At 36.3% G+C, this 15,847-nt stretch overlaps 1 protein-coding gene across 1 annotated transcript in view; it reads right to left on the reverse strand.

Annotated features, from left to right (window-relative positions):
* Positions 1–669: 669 nt before the first annotated feature.
* Positions 670–15,847, reverse strand: part of FREM1 (FRAS1 related extracellular matrix 1) — a 175,258-nt gene continuing 160,080 nt past the window's right edge. The window contains exons 35-37 of the mRNA XM_066257282.1: positions 15,268–15,383; positions 6,009–6,094; positions 670–4,242 (exon numbers count right to left, since the gene is read on the reverse strand). Of these exons, the coding sequence (XP_066113379.1) occupies positions 4,037–4,242; positions 6,009–6,094; positions 15,268–15,383 (408 nt within the window). The 3' untranslated portion in view covers positions 670–4,036. The remainder of the gene's footprint in view (positions 4,243–6,008; positions 6,095–15,267; positions 15,384–15,847) is intronic.

Raw genomic sequence — 15,847 nt, forward strand, 5'->3', positions numbered from 1 at the left:
GAGGTGGTTTCTTCCCACTTGAACTTCTGCAGACATTGTTCCCCTCTGTTGTACAATGTGGATATCAAGTGAGACATCAAAACTCTCTTTTTTTATTCCTGTTACTCCAGGAATCTCAAAGACACAGCGAGACATACTGCTGTCTTTTGTGTGTGTGTGTGTGTGTGTGGGGGGGATTATTGTTGCAAATACAATTAGCTAGATTTGAAAACTTTAGTTCCCAACTTGATCTGGAAACAGGAAATTTCAGATAGCTGCAGCCAATAGAACTTTGAAGTTAACCCCAGTGTTATAATCGGGAGAGGAACAGAACAAAAGTCAGCCTGAGCTGCGCTATCGTTTTCTGCTTCCCTCCACGGCTGAAGAGGGATAATGTAACCACTGACTTCCTCTGTAATGCTCTCCCTGATAAAGAGCTCCACACTTCAAAAAAAGACTAGAGAAATGTGCATATATGAGCTATGCAAGGTTGCCCTTCCATATTCAATATTTGTTGGATGAATGGTGGATGAATGGCTGGCTGGCTGGGTGAATGGGTGGAAGCCATGTCACTAAAGGCTGATCTAAAAGTAATAATAAAAAAAGACATGTTGAGTTTTCCTCTCTGTCCCTTCTTAGAATGGGTAGAATGAATATAAAATGTAAAAAACTAAAGGAACAGGGGTTCAGAAATGTTTATTTTTTAAATTTTGATACAACAGTAGATAGAGTACATTTAGTATGCTGCTTTGTTGCAGAAATTAATCAGCACCAGTTTATGGTTTAAATTATACAGAACTGTATTGTTAGTGAAAATGTGTATATTCTTTTTGGCTGTATTAAAATAAACAAAAACAGAAATGTAAATAAATGTCACCTCGTCATCATTTTTACCACTCCTTGGAAGGAGACAAGATAATTATTGTTATGTTTTACACATTTATGTTTAGCAAATATATGCTAAATACATGTATGTTTTTTATTAAAGAGTAAACATCACAAGATTCTGAAAAGCTACACACTGTTGTGCTAGGTTGATGCCCTTGGATAAAGTGGATCATTTCCTGAGTCGATATTCAAGTGTGGGGAGAGGAGCTGGGTGGCTTCATGCCCTTCTTTCTGGTGCTTTTCTTCTTAGCTACCATCAGTCACCATCTCTTCTTACTCAACCCTCTGTCGTCTCTCTCTTTTCCTGCTCTATAATCCCCCGTTCTCATTCTGCCATTACTCCATTTCCTTCCTCCTGCTCCAGCAAGAACCTGAATGCTGACAGTGACCAGTTAAGGTGGAGAAGACCATGACAATCACTGACTTCTCACCCCACCCCCACATGTCAGGCTAAAGCAACTTCAATCTTGAGAAAAAAATGAAGGTCCTGATGAATATTGCCCTGTACCCACACTTGCCCGAGTTTTTAAAAAATGTATTTATTTTATTGACTTTAGAGAGAGAGAAGGGGGAGGAGCAGAAAGCATCAAACTCCTCTATGAGCCTTGACCAGGCAAGCCCAGGGCTTCAAATTGGCAACCTCAATAGTCCAGGTCTGGGCCCTGGCCGGTTGGCTCAGCGGTAGAGCGTCGGTCTGGCGTTCGGGGGACCCGGGTTCGATTCCTGGCCAGGGCACATAGGAGAAGCGCCCATTTGCTTCTCCACCCCCACCTCCTCCTTCCTCTCTGTCTCTCTCTTCCCCTCCCGCAGCCAAGGCTCCATTGGAGCAAAGATGGCCCGGGCGCTGGGGATGGCTCCTTGGCCTCTGCTCCAGGCGCTAGAGTGGCTCCCTGGTCGCGGCAGAGTGACACCCTGGAGGGGCAGAGCATCGCCCCCTGGTGGGCAGAGCTTCGCCCCTAGTGGGCGTGCCGGGTGGATCCCGGTCCGGCGCATGCGGGAGTCTGTCTGACTGTCTCTCCCCGTTTCCAGCTTCAGAAAAAAGAAAAAAAAAAAAAAAAAGTCCAGGTCTGGGCTTTATCCACTGCGCCACCACAGGTCAGGCACCTGAATTTTTATTTCTATCTTTTTTCAACGACTTGGATTTTACAATTCGATTAATGCTTTCCTGTTCAGGAATATTTTTAAACATTCTTATTGTATTTCTAATTTCTATAAAAAAAATCAAAACAGTCCCTCTTTGTGCTGACATTGCAATTATACTTAAATATTACTGTCATTGCAGCTCTATCCATTGTATAATAAAATCTACCATGCCTAACAGGTCTTACATAGTTGCCATGGTGCTGGATTTTCAGTTTTAAACAGTTAATGTAGCTCTAGAGCTCCAGGAGGAAGGAGTGACCCTTGAATTCTTCATTCCTTGAACTTTTACTTTCCCTCCTAGGATGTGGAACCCTGTAGGTAAACAGCTCGTTGTTTCTTTACGTGGCACCACACCTTTTCACACTGCAGAGGCCAGTGGATCAGAGGCGTGTGCAGCTGGTACAAAGGTGGGTTTTGCATCTTTTGACAGAACACCAGAGACTGCGTGTGTGATACAGGAGACATGTAGGTAATGCCAGTCTGGAGCCTACTTGTGATATTTAAGGTAAGGAGCCTTCTGACTCCACCATGATCTTTAACTTTATTAAGAGTTAGAATGTCTAAATCTTATTTATCCCAGTCTCTCTGTAGAAATATTTCAATTAACCAAACTCTTAATAAATGAACAGAAGTAAAACAAGCTTGTCATGTTTTATATCCAGAAATTTGACATAATTTCTTCAGTATTTTCCTTGTTTGTTTCACTAAAACATTATTAAAACAAGGCCTGCACCGAAGCTTTGGTCTTCTTGGCAAGCTGCCTTTGATTCTGAAGTTACACTGGTGCTCATATAGCAAGTTACATTTAGCACAACCATGTTTTTTTAGTGATTATAAAAACAGGAAATTTTTTAGTAAATGTTTGAGAAATAAATTTCAAATTTCCTGTAATTAAACCTTGATTTCAGAAGGGAGTTTTTAGAAGTCTGCAACATGCTTCATTGCTATAAAAATGTTTCACTCAGTTGACATTTTAAATTAATAAGGTACCTTTACATTAGCAAATCAGGTTAACATGGCATTTCTACAATTAAAGATTTAAGAGCTCAAATTGTATCAAAATCCTTTCTGAGAAAATAGGCTTCCAAAGGCTTTGTTTTCTGTATTATTTTTCTTTGTTCATCAGCATAGTTCATTGGGACACTTTTGAGGAAGCAGTATTTTTCTTCCATATATTAACCATCATTTATTTATTCTTTTTATTCTAAATGCCCTTGAGAAATCCTGTCATTACTATAAACACAAATGAATAGAGAGTCTCACGTTACTTCAAATTTCTCATGTCTCTGTAAGGCTGGGGAAATCCAATCATTAGCCTTGGAATGGCACACTGCCAACATTCTTATTGCAAAAGGAGATCTTTCTCATGAGTAGCGGTGGTTAGACCTCGAAAGCACAAGCAGCCTCTGAATTCTTACCTGAACTAAGAGCTTTGCAGATGAGCTTCTATACACAAGATTCTTCCATCTAAAGCTTTCCTTTTTCACCAGAGGATTCTCCTTCTGATCCACAGCCTCTTATTTCAGATTTCACATTTTAAAGGGCTCCAAAGGGACAAAGCAACCTTTGCAGTTCAACCTTGATTTAATGAACTATGTATGGTGAGCTTCACTCAGACTAAATGGTAGAAAACCTGCGATATTGACTTCAGAATGACTCATTTGAAGTATTGGGACCCCAAAAGGCAAAGACGATGAAATTGGTACTGACTGACATATGGAATAAGGTCAGGGTTGTGGTCTCCCAGAATAAGTAAACCTTTACCATATAATGCATCAGGTATTAATTTTGAAAAATATTAAGATGTAAGAATTGCATCTCTTCCTGTAAAAATGTTCATTTATCAGTCTCCCTGGAGCTATTCATTTATGTTCCTTTTTAAAACTAAATACAATCAATCACTCATACACTTTGATAAAATAAAGGTGTGCCAAGTCAGTCATGACACCTTGTTATCTATTGAGCAATATGCACAAATCCTGTAAATAAATAGGTGAGAAATCCCATTGGGCACCTGTAAGGCCAATTACATTTCGAGCTTCCTGGAGCACACATAATTATGAGGTTTACCCTTCTTACAGTCCTTTGTGTGCCATTTTCCTTGTTTTTGAACCAAAACACAGTTCTTGCCAGGCTTTGCACGTTGAGGGGGCTCTCTCCTCCAGTTGGTGAAGGTGACAGGCTCACCGCTGATCCACTCCCAGAGGCCAGCATGCACTTTGTCATTCAAACCTAATGTGAACCAAAAGAATGTGCCAAGTGATTTTATTACTCTTATACTTGGATATTATATCAGTCTACTGTTCTAAGCCCAATAACCACATGCAAACATGGGCCTACATTCTAAAGCATGGACTAGGACCTGGGGGTCCTACAAGGCACAGCGAAGCATACAGGCTTGGGGTCAGGCAGACCCCAAATTAAATCCTTGCTCCTGCATGTGCTCATTGAGTATCTCTGGGCAGGTTACTTAACCACTCTGGGTTTTGGTTTCCCCATCTACAAATTGGAATAAAAATAGTATATCTGGTGCTATTTTGAGGATGAAATAAGATAATGCACGTGAAACACATGCATATACAGGCATTTAATAAATGGCAGTCCTTATTTATATTATCCAATAGGCAGAACTTCTATCACAAGGACACAAACACACTCTTGTCTCTGGTTCTTCTTCACTCTTATTTAAACATCTTGGTTTTTCTATGTGAAGGTAGCTTACTATGTAGTATTTTTATTCTGAAGGTTAATATTTTTTCAATCTGTGACAATTCTAACAAAAAGCAGCTTTTTCTCAACTTGCCTCACTCCCACTGACAATTTTTGCAAATTACACTTTAATGTTAAAAAGCTCTTGCAATTTTTCTTAAAGAAGATTTCCCTCCTCTCACTCTCTTTTATAAAGAAATAAAAAAAATTAAGTGAGAAAAGGATTCCCTACAATCGCATTATCTGACATCTTTCAAACCAAATGTGACCATGAAAATAATCTCAGTTACATAGCATACAACTTTCTCCCAGCTGATTCTGTCGATATTTTTGGGTAGAATAAAATGAAGTACTTTTGGTTAGAAATAACCTACCTTGTTTTAGATTGTTTCCTTGAATTATTGATCAGGTCACGCTATGCCTATGTACCTTGTGGGGATAAAGCCCTGAAATCATTTGTTGTAGATACAAAAAAAACTTATCTCTAGCCGTAACTTAATACTTTCAGATAATTTCAGAATTTAGAGACTGAGTGAGTAGTAAAGAGATCTTAAGAAGCCAAGAATAAGTTTAGTAGTGTTCCTAAAAAATAAGTTTAGTAGTGTTTCTATAATGGCTTGAGAGGATTTGTATTATTGTTAAAAAATGTAGGAATATTAAAACTTCAGAAAACCAAGGATAATCTATAATTCTCAATCAGGTTAAACATTTCTAATGCTTTGACATATTGATTTTAATATATGTATGTATATGTATTATATGTATATATAAGTATACATATATCTCATGTATATAAATTTTTTATTTCATGTTATTTTATGCTTTATACAGTTGTGTACTCTGCCTTTTTACTTAATACCTTGTCACAAATGCAATACATGATATACTTTATGTATAATATTTATCCAATAGATATTTATTGAATATTAATATACAGGCAATTTTGTCATGTCTTTAATATTTAATCCTTATATAAAGCACTAAATATTAAATATTCTTTCACATGGCTATACTATATTTAACCACCAATTTATAGCTATTTCTAATTTTTTACTTTTAGAAATACTGTTTGTTGAATTCTCTTACCCATGAATAGACCCACATCCTTTATTATTTCTTTGACATAGAGGTCTAAAAATGAAAATATTGTGTAGTAAAGATGAGTTTAAAAGATAAACTGTCCAACCATCTAACACTGCTGTTATTATAAACCACAATCACTCGGTCCGTGGAAGAGAGACGTTCTTTTGGTGTTCTTGTCTCCTCCGCAGTGTAGCACAGATACTCGCCTATCCAGAAGGGCTTCCTTCCACTGAAGTCCCAGAGCCACCGCATATGCTGCCTGGAGAGGACAGTTACAAGGCTGCCCAGGTCACTACAAGCAAATGAATGAAAATGAGATAGTCAGTGACAAGGAGTTCAACATTTCTGCTGAACCTGACCAGGCTGTGGCACAGTCGATAGAGCGTCAGACTGGGATGCGGAGGACCCAAACTCGAAACCCCAAGGTATCCAGCTTGAGCGCAGGCTCAACAGCTTGAGCGCGGGGTCGCTAGCTTGAACTTGGGATCATAGATATGACTCCATGGTCACTGGGTTGAGCCCAAAGGTCGCCGGCTTGAAGCCCAAGGTCTCTGGCTTGAGCTCATGGTCACTGGCTTGAGCAAGGCGTCTCGGTCTGCTGTAGCCCCCGCAGTCAAGGCATATATGAGAAAGCAATCAATGAACAACTAAGGAGCTGCAATGAAGAATTGATGCTTCTGATCTCTCCCTTCCTGTCCATCTGTTGCTATATGTCCCTCTCTCTGACTCTCTCTTTGTCAAAAAAAAAATAATCTGCTGATATGACATGCATAACAGAAATCAAACAGGGCAAAATAGAAAAAGTACATATGGAGAAAAACTATCCAAGATTTTAATATACTATATTTTTTTAATTTAATGAGTATTTGCAGGGTGGAGTAAGTGACCAGCAAAGAAAGTAACATTTTATTATACTGTCTGGGCTTTAAATGCAAATTCAATAGATTTTACATATCTTTTTAGAAAATCAGCAACTGCTTGCTTATAAAGATTCCTCTCATAGGAAGTTTATCTCTAAAAAGCATAAACTAGGCAATTATCTATTTAATTTGATCAGTAACATAGCACAAACAATTCAGATGATATTACTACATTTTGAGTTTGGTGTGTTTAGTCCAATACCCCGATAACTATAGTCTTTTCATCACACTCAGTGACATGAGCATGGCCTCACTGTCAAGCCTTTGTATGTTTTGTAGAAGTTAAAGCACCTATTCTTAAAAACATACATATATATATATATATATATATATCCCAAATAGAATTTTTATATCTTTACAGTATATTCCATAATGACTTGACTTACATATATCATGAAATGGTTACCACAGTAAGTTAGCATCATCATGTCCTATATATACCAGAAAAGAGGGAAAAATGGTATTTTCCCTTGTGATGAGAACTCTCTTAACAACTTTTAACTAGTCCATATATTAGTGTTAACTACAATCAACAAACTTTTTATCTTACAAATGTAAGTTTATATATTTTGACTGCCTTTATCCAATTCCCACATCCCACATCTTGCCCCTGATAACCACAAATCTGATCTCTTTTTCTACAATTTTTGCTTTTGTTCTTTAGATTCTATATATAAATGCGATCCAACAATTCTTGCCTCTCTCTGACTTACTGCCCTCAAGATTCATCCATGTTGTCACAAATGACAAGGTGTCCTCTTTTTTGCTGAATATGTTTTGTTGTGTATATATATCACAACTTCTTTATCCATTCAGCCTGTGATGAACACTTAGATTGTTTCCACATTTTGGGTATTGCAAACATGGCTGCTATAAACAAGAGTGTATAGATATCTCTTCAGTACAGTGTTTCGTTGCCTTCAAATATATTCCCAGAAGTAGAATTGCTGTATTGTATAGTAGCTCTGTTTTTAATTGTTTGAAGAGCTTCCATACTGTTTTCCACAGTGGCTGCACCAACTTACAATTCCTCCAAGAGTGCAAACAGTTTCCTTTTCTCCATATCTTCACCAGAATTTATCTCTTGTCTTTTCGATGATAGACATTCTAATAGGCATGATAACTCTTTATGAATTATTTTCACAGCTAGCTGAATTATTCTTATAAGCAATATTTGATTGTTTCTAATTCCCCAGGAGTGCTCATTAAAAGCTCTTTAAAAATGTGTCAAGTAAAAGCCAATAGATAATTATTTTATTTTCTCCTTTTTTTTTTAGAACTGTAAGTTTCCAACATGAAACAAAGTCACCATGTTCTTCTTGCCTGGTTAATATCCACTGATATTTTGAAGAATAGAAAACAAAATAAGTAACCCTTGTATAAGTTTAGAATATTGTAGAATTGAATGTTATTCATTTTGTTTGTGTCTTTCCAAACTTCAGATCCATTTCTTGGCTTTTCTAGATCACATATCGTGAATATAATTTATGTGTTGCTTAATGATTTGTTTCCTTACCAATTCCAGTACTCTACTGTTTTATAATGTTGTGGTACTTCTACACCTTCTGAGATATGTAAGGCTCTTTACTCCTGTTCTGAATGGCCTTCAGCTGCTGAATTTGGGTTTTGTGATTTGTCTCCGACTTCATGACTTACTCTCAACTCTTGACTGACAGTTCAGCAGATACAATAGCACACCTTTTCTCTGACCCCTCACATCCAATACAGTAATTATAATGTGCTGAGGGTTAGAACACAGAGTATATAATATGTGTGAAATATAGACAGACCAAAGAGAGGCTTGAGGGACTTCCTCAGTCTGTGTGGTACATGGGACAGAGTACGGGAGACCTGGCTTCCACTCTCTGCTCTGCACCTAATTCCCTTATAAATGTAATGACAGACTCTCATCTTCATCATCAGCAAGTACAGGTTTTATTTAATATCTCTGGCTTTAAGATTATTAAAACTATCTTTAAAAGAGACTGTAAAATCCATTTTAGCTAATTAAGAGCAAATTTTATTTCCTTTTGGACCCTCAGAGAAACAAAAAGTTCCAAAAGATCAAGATGAGCAAATAGCTGTGTTTAGAGTAGGTAAAATGTGAGACCATATTTACTTACAAAAGAAATAGTTAGGCATTTGTATGTTGATTATTTTGTAAAACTCTCATTTATTTTAAGTTCATATATATATATACATATATATATATATGGTATGGTGGACATTAGATAGGTAGATATTTACATAAAGAGAAATAAAAATAAAATACAAAAGACGTACATGCAAATAAAATCTCTTGACAGCTTTGAAATTTCAAATCGTTCAAAATGTAGTATTTAAAATAGAAACCTTAATTTTTGTAATTATAGAGATACACATATACTTTTTTGAAACTTTTTGATTAAGTATAGATAGAGTTCAGAGTAACTCTGAGGATAGGTTCAGCAGGGGTTCCAGACACTATGTGGAAAAACAAAATGGTTGCAAAGATAATTATGTATAATAATAGAATTATCAAATATACAATGGCTACCTAAGGAAATGAGCAGATGAGATTATAATATGTAAAGTCAAGAAATACCCAATCTAGCAGTCTGGCTCCTCTGGGTTAGAAAAATAATAAAACACCAATGGGCAGGAAAGGAGGCTGGAGATAAAGATTGGCTTGAGCTAATGATCTGATTAGGGACAAGGGATAAAGTAAAATTCGCTGTTCTTGAAACATAGGTGCTATAAATGACCCTTTGTAAAAGACATTCAGGTAGCAAGGTTGCCCTGGGAAACATAGCCCAAAATTGAATAATGGTCCCTGAGACCAAGTCAGAGACATACTAGATGCATATTAATTCTGATTATAGAATTTAAAACCATCTTGTAAACATGTTTCATAAGAAGGTAAACATTCAGGTTATAAACTGTTGAAATGATAAATTTTATATCACAGAAGGAACTGATAATTCCCAGAGGAATATTTTTTTTTCAAGCTGTAAAGGTTGAAGAAAAAGAGAACAAAACGAACCTGCAATGTAATGGGTGAAGAGAAGCAGGGAGGCCCATAGGGTAAATGAAAACATGTTGAATGATAAGGAAAAAACTGGGGTTCAGAGAAGAATTATACTGAGGAGGTACCTTGCCTCCTAAACAGGTTCCTCTAACAATGAGTAATCCAAAGGAATAGATCTTGTATTTTTCTTTTAGTTTGCTTTTTATCTACAGCTACAGTTTCTGAAATGCCTGTAAGTAGTGTTAACTATTCTTGGGGTAACCATTCTTGTTGTCCTTCTGAAATAAAATGTGTATTGAAGTATCATACCAATAAAATCAGATCAAATATTTATACTTATTCTTTCAATTAAAATTTTCAAATTATAAGATTTTATGGTATTTGAAAAACCTCATAGCATATTTATTTTCTTTGCCTCTCTTATATACCCTGAAAAACTATAAGAAATAGTATTGATATATATTTTAATTTCTGGACCACTTTGGTAACTAGACAAAGTATAATTTGAGAAAAAAAATTATATATCGACAGATACATAATTAGTCATTTTATAAAATATGATGAAAAACTTTCTATTATGAAAGCTTTCTCAATTTTATGTCTAAAAAGAAGCCAGTCCTATAGCTTAAAACAATTTAGAGACCAGAGTTTATAAAAAATAACCTCAAAATAACTCAGCTTATTTCATGTTTGATTTGCTAGATATGATCACTAATCTTGAATTAACAGGAGAGATAGGAATTTTATATCATTATAATAGATTTGATAACAGTTTATTTCAGACCAAAATATTTACCTATTTATACTATTTTAAAATACCATTTATGTTTTCATATATGCATTTAGCAAATAATGCTTGTCACTCCTATTAGTACATTTAGGTCCAGAGAACTTTTTAATTGAACCCATAGTAAGACATCAACTCGGTGAAAGCTAAATTCTGTAATTCAAATTTAGCAACTTTTAGAGCTTTGTGGGAAGTGTTATGTGGGAGAAAATTATCAGGATTCTATGACAACTTTACTGATATAAAATGCAGGGTGTAAGGACTTGCCATGTGAAGAGTTATGGTGTCTATATCTCTGAAGCTCATTGATGAATGAGAAATGATTTAAGTACTGGGTTGTAGGGTCAACACTAGGGCATTGTACTTAAAAGTGCTGTCTGGTCTATGTTAAGTGTTCAAATAAAAAATTATTGAATGAATAAATTTATAAATTCAGAACATGATTGTACCTAGGGTTTGCCCTGGGAAGTTATTTTGAATCTAACCCCAGAAAAACTTAGGATTCATAATTTAATTTAAAAACCTATTATGCCTTTGCTGTGAAAAATATAAAATTATTAACAAATAGTTTTGAAAACCTGCTTTAGGTTAGCCCAACACAAAATTAATATAAGTGTCCTTGTCAATATACCTGATATGCGATATCCCCCTATACTTCTGGAATTATTTTTGAGAGTATAATAGAAAATTATGCCCTCTCACACATTTATTTTCTTGTGTAACTATGAGCAAGTGATTTTGCTTTTTTTGAATCACTTTGTTTTAACAGTGAAATGTAGATACAAACACCAGCTTTTCTCAATGAAGTGATGGGAGCGTCAAATAAGTTGATATATGTGAAAGAATTCTGTAACCATAAAATGTAATCTATACCTGGCCAGGTGGTGGTGCAGTGAATAGAGCATCAGCCTAGGACACTGAGGACCCAGGTTCAAAACCTGAAGGTCACCGCCTTAAACATGGGTCAACAGTTTGAGCATGAGATCATAGATATGACCTCATGGTCACTGGCTTGAGGCCCAAGCGCACTGGCTCGGCTAGAGCCCCTCTGGTCAAGGCACTTATGAGAAGGAATCAATGAACAACTAGGGAGCCGCAACTACGAATTCATGCTTCTCATCTCTCTCCCTTTCTGTCTCTCTCTGTCTCTGTCTCTATGTATGTTTCTCTCTAAAAAATAATAATAATCTAAAAGAAAGGCATTATTGATAAAAAGGCATGTGGAAGTAGGCCAGGCTAATGTAAATGGATCATGGTGTGAAGTTGCTTCAAATCAGGTTGTAGATGAAATATTAGATCAAATACACAAGGAAGTAGCTAGGCTTTTAAATTAATTTGGGCTTAATTTATAACTGGGATAAATGAATTGTATAATAGTAATAGGTATATGAAGAACCCCTTTATAACTAGTCTTACCATACAAAGCTGCAATTAGATGGATCAATAAAATAAAATAAATAGAGATATTGGAGAACAAATACAGGATTGTTAACATGAAACCATAAACAATTACTATAAATTGACATAGAATTAATTTTTGATACCAAAAACCTAGAAGATCATAATCACAAAATAAACAGTAATCCTTCTAAGAAAAGATAGCTGGCAACCTTATACCAACACTGATGAATGATGGAAAGATTTCACTCAATACACATTGTCCTTATTTTTTTTATAACATTAAGAATCAAGTAAAGCTTCATTAAGACCTCCAAAGTTCCTTGCACCGTCATTTGAAAACCACTAGACATTTAGACCTTGAATCACCAGAAAGACAAACAAGTGGGTCCTACAGCAATTAAGCCTGAAACATCACTGTGGGCAAAAATGATGAAACTGAAGCTATTCTACTTTGAGCACATCATGAGAGAGCAGGGTTCTTTGGAAAAGGCAGTGAGCTGGAAAAAACAGAAAGCAATAGGAAAAGAGGAAGCCCAAATATGAGATGGATTGACTTCATAGAAGAAACCATAGGTTGCCCTGGCTGGTTGGCTCAGTGGAAGAGCGTCGGCCTGGAGTGCAGGAGTCCTGGGTTCAATTCCCGGCCAGGGTACACAGGAGAAGCGCCCATCTGCTTCTCTACCCCTCCCCCTCTCCTTCCTCTCCGTCTCTCTCTTCCCCTCCCGCAGCCAAGGCTCCACTGGAGCAAAGTTTGCCTGGGCACTGAGGATGGCTCTGTGGCCTCTGCCTCAGGCGCTAGAATGGCTCTGATTGTGGCAGAGCGACGCCCCAAGATGGACAGAGCATCGCCCCCTGGTGGGCATGCCGGGTGGATCCCGGTCGGGCGCATGCGGGAGTCTGTCTGCCTCCCCGTTTCCAGCTTCAGAAAAACACAAAAAAAGAAACCATAGACATGAGTCTTCAGGAGCTGAGCAGGGCTGTTGAGAACAGGATATTGTTGGCATCATTTATTCCTAGTCACCAGGAGCCAGGGCCAACTGAATGATATACAACAAGAACGTTTGGTTATTTATTTATTTATTTTTTGGAAAAATGTCTTACTTGTTCTTTAACAAATAGTATTACGGGAATATATGTATTTAAACAAGGAATATTCCTAGGATTTTTTTCAAAACTTATTTTATACCACCAACTCATCAACAAAGACTTGAAAACCACTGACTAACCGTTAGGCTAACTTTTGTTTTACATAGGGCATGAAATTTACTTATTCATGAAGAATAAGTAAGAATCAGCCACCCTTTTCATGAAGAAAAGGGTGGCTGATTTGACCACTTTTAAGATATATTTAAAAATATTCTATTAGCTTTTTTTAAATGTAAGTATAATTTCCATACAATAAAATGTATACATTTTAAAGTATTCAATAAAGACGCTGACTTGTATCACTCGTCTATTTACTAGTTGCCCTATTCCTGCTAGTGATAACTACTTTTTATTTCTAACACCAACTAATAGATTAGTTTTTTAATTTTATTTAAATAAAATTATACATTATATATTTTTTTTGTTGGGTTGCTTCCTCTTTACATGTCTTTGAGCTTTATCCATATCATTGGAGGTTTCAGAAGTTCATTCCATTTTATTGTTTATAAAATAATTTATCAAAAATATTTATCTACAGTATTCCCTTTAGGTGAAAAAAATATAAAGAACTTCAATAAATAAATAGCAAAAGGACAAACTATTATCATTATGAAAAAGATTGATATAAAATTATTGTGAATATCATTTTATTTTAACATATTTTATTCTTCTTGGGCAAATTCTTAGAGATAGAATTGCTAGATCACAGGGTAGAGGCATGTAACTTTCAAAGAACCTGCCAGACAGTTCTACAAAATTGTTGTACCATTTAATATACCCACCAACAATACATTATAATACCATTTGCTCAATAATACATGGTATTCTAGTGGGTGTGAAGTGGTATTTCACTGTGATTTTAATCTTCATTTCCTCAGTGTTCAAACCTGGTGAACATGCACTTTTCTATGTACATAATGACCAATTGTGAATTGTGTATCTTTCTCTGTGAGCTCCTCAAGTCATTTGTTAAATTTTTTCAGGTTGTCTATTTGTAATTGATTTGTAGGAGTTGTTTGTATTTTCAAGATTTGAGATCTTTATCAGATGTATGATTTGAGATTAGCTTTTCCCAAAGGTGGTTTGCCCATTCATTTTTTTTACTAGTTTTTTTAGAGAGCATAACTTTTTAAATTTAATAAAGTACAAGATCTGACTGATATTCACCAGGGATTTCTCTAATTTGAATTTCCAGCCATAGGTCATATAGTCTAACTGCATTGTTTTAGGATAATATTCAGTTAGACAAAAAAAAAAAAAAAAAAAAAAAAGAGGGTGAGGGATACTTATGATTTTTAAAGTCCTTCTGGACTAGGTAAATTTTGTTGTCATTACTTGACCACAAGTCATCCTTCATTGAGTATTCCATTACCTAATGACCCTCTAACTTGTCTGGTTTCATAATCATCAGTGTCTCTTACATTGTCATAGGTATGAAGTTATAAGACCTTTCATTGCTATATATTTTCAAGTCAATGAGCAGGAATTATTTTTTTAGCCAGAGAGACAGAAAGAGAGATGTAGACAGAGAAAGACAGAAAGGTAGAGAGATGGGAAGTATCAACTCATAGTTGTGGCACTCTTAGTTGTTCATTGGTTGTTTCTCATATGTGCCTTGACCAGGGGGGCTCCAGCTAAGCCAGTGACCCCTTGCTTAAGCCAGAGATCTTGGGCTCAAGACAGTGACCTTAGCCTTTAAGCCAATGACCTTTGGGCTCAAGCCAGCAATCATGGGGTCATGTCTATGATCCCAAGCTCAGCCAGCAACCCTGTGCTCAAACTGATGAGCCTACGTTCAATTGGGGTTTTAAACCTGGGTCCTCAGCATCCCAGAATGATGCTCTACTCACTGTGCCACACCTGGCCAGGCAGGAATTCAATTTAGTAAAAACAAAAACAATAAAAAGATAGAATCTACAATGCTACTGACTCAGAAAAGATCCCGACTGTCTCCTAAAGATTGAGATAGAGAAGCAAGGCAACAGAAATGTGGCAATGATACAGCTTTACCATTAAAAAACTGAATCAAAGGTCCATTCCAAATCCCTCCTGAACTACAGAACTCTCTCTGGGCTCCTAAAACAAAGCCAGGTAGGTATTAGACACTCGAATCTTGAATGAATGAAGCAGCCAACAGTTCCATGAGAAAGTAAAAAGACAATGGAAAAGAAAACATCAGTCAAATGTGAAACAAGGTTTCTTACTGTTTCCGGCAAGCTTGGGCAGCTGCCTCCCATGTGCCTCTCTGTTCTGTGATCAAGGAGTGGCAGTAGCCGGAGTGATGGTGCCACCCGGCTGGACAGGACTTGTCTTCCAGCTCCTGGAAAACAATTGTCTGTATTCACATCATATTGGTCTTCATGATGTCAGCACAAAGAGTCCCATGAGTCCCTTAATTTGAATAGACAAAGTCTGTCACCAGAAAAGAGCTCAACTTGAATCCCAGTACGCCACCTCCAGAAAAGCAGCCGCTTCTTACAGAAAACACTACTGAAGGCAGCAATGACTTTAAACCTCTGACATTCTGACAATTAAACAAATGCTTCTTAAATTGTATTGTTATAACTAATGCATTTTTTCTTCCTTAAATTCTAAAACTGTATTGATATAACTAATGTATTTTCTGATTTAGATATATCTTAAATTGTATTGATATAACTAACATATGTTGTCATTTTGAAAACGCCACTTGGGTGATTTTTTTCCTCTTTTCCTTCAAAGTGTAATAAGAGCAGACAGATATAGCAAGAGTCGACAGATCATTTCCTCTTTGCTACTTTATCA

Source organism: Saccopteryx bilineata, chromosome 2 (assembly GCF_036850765.1).
Source record: "Saccopteryx bilineata isolate mSacBil1 chromosome 2, mSacBil1_pri_phased_curated, whole genome shotgun sequence".
NCBI classification, from domain to species: Eukaryota; Metazoa; Chordata; class Mammalia; order Chiroptera; family Emballonuridae; genus Saccopteryx; species Saccopteryx bilineata.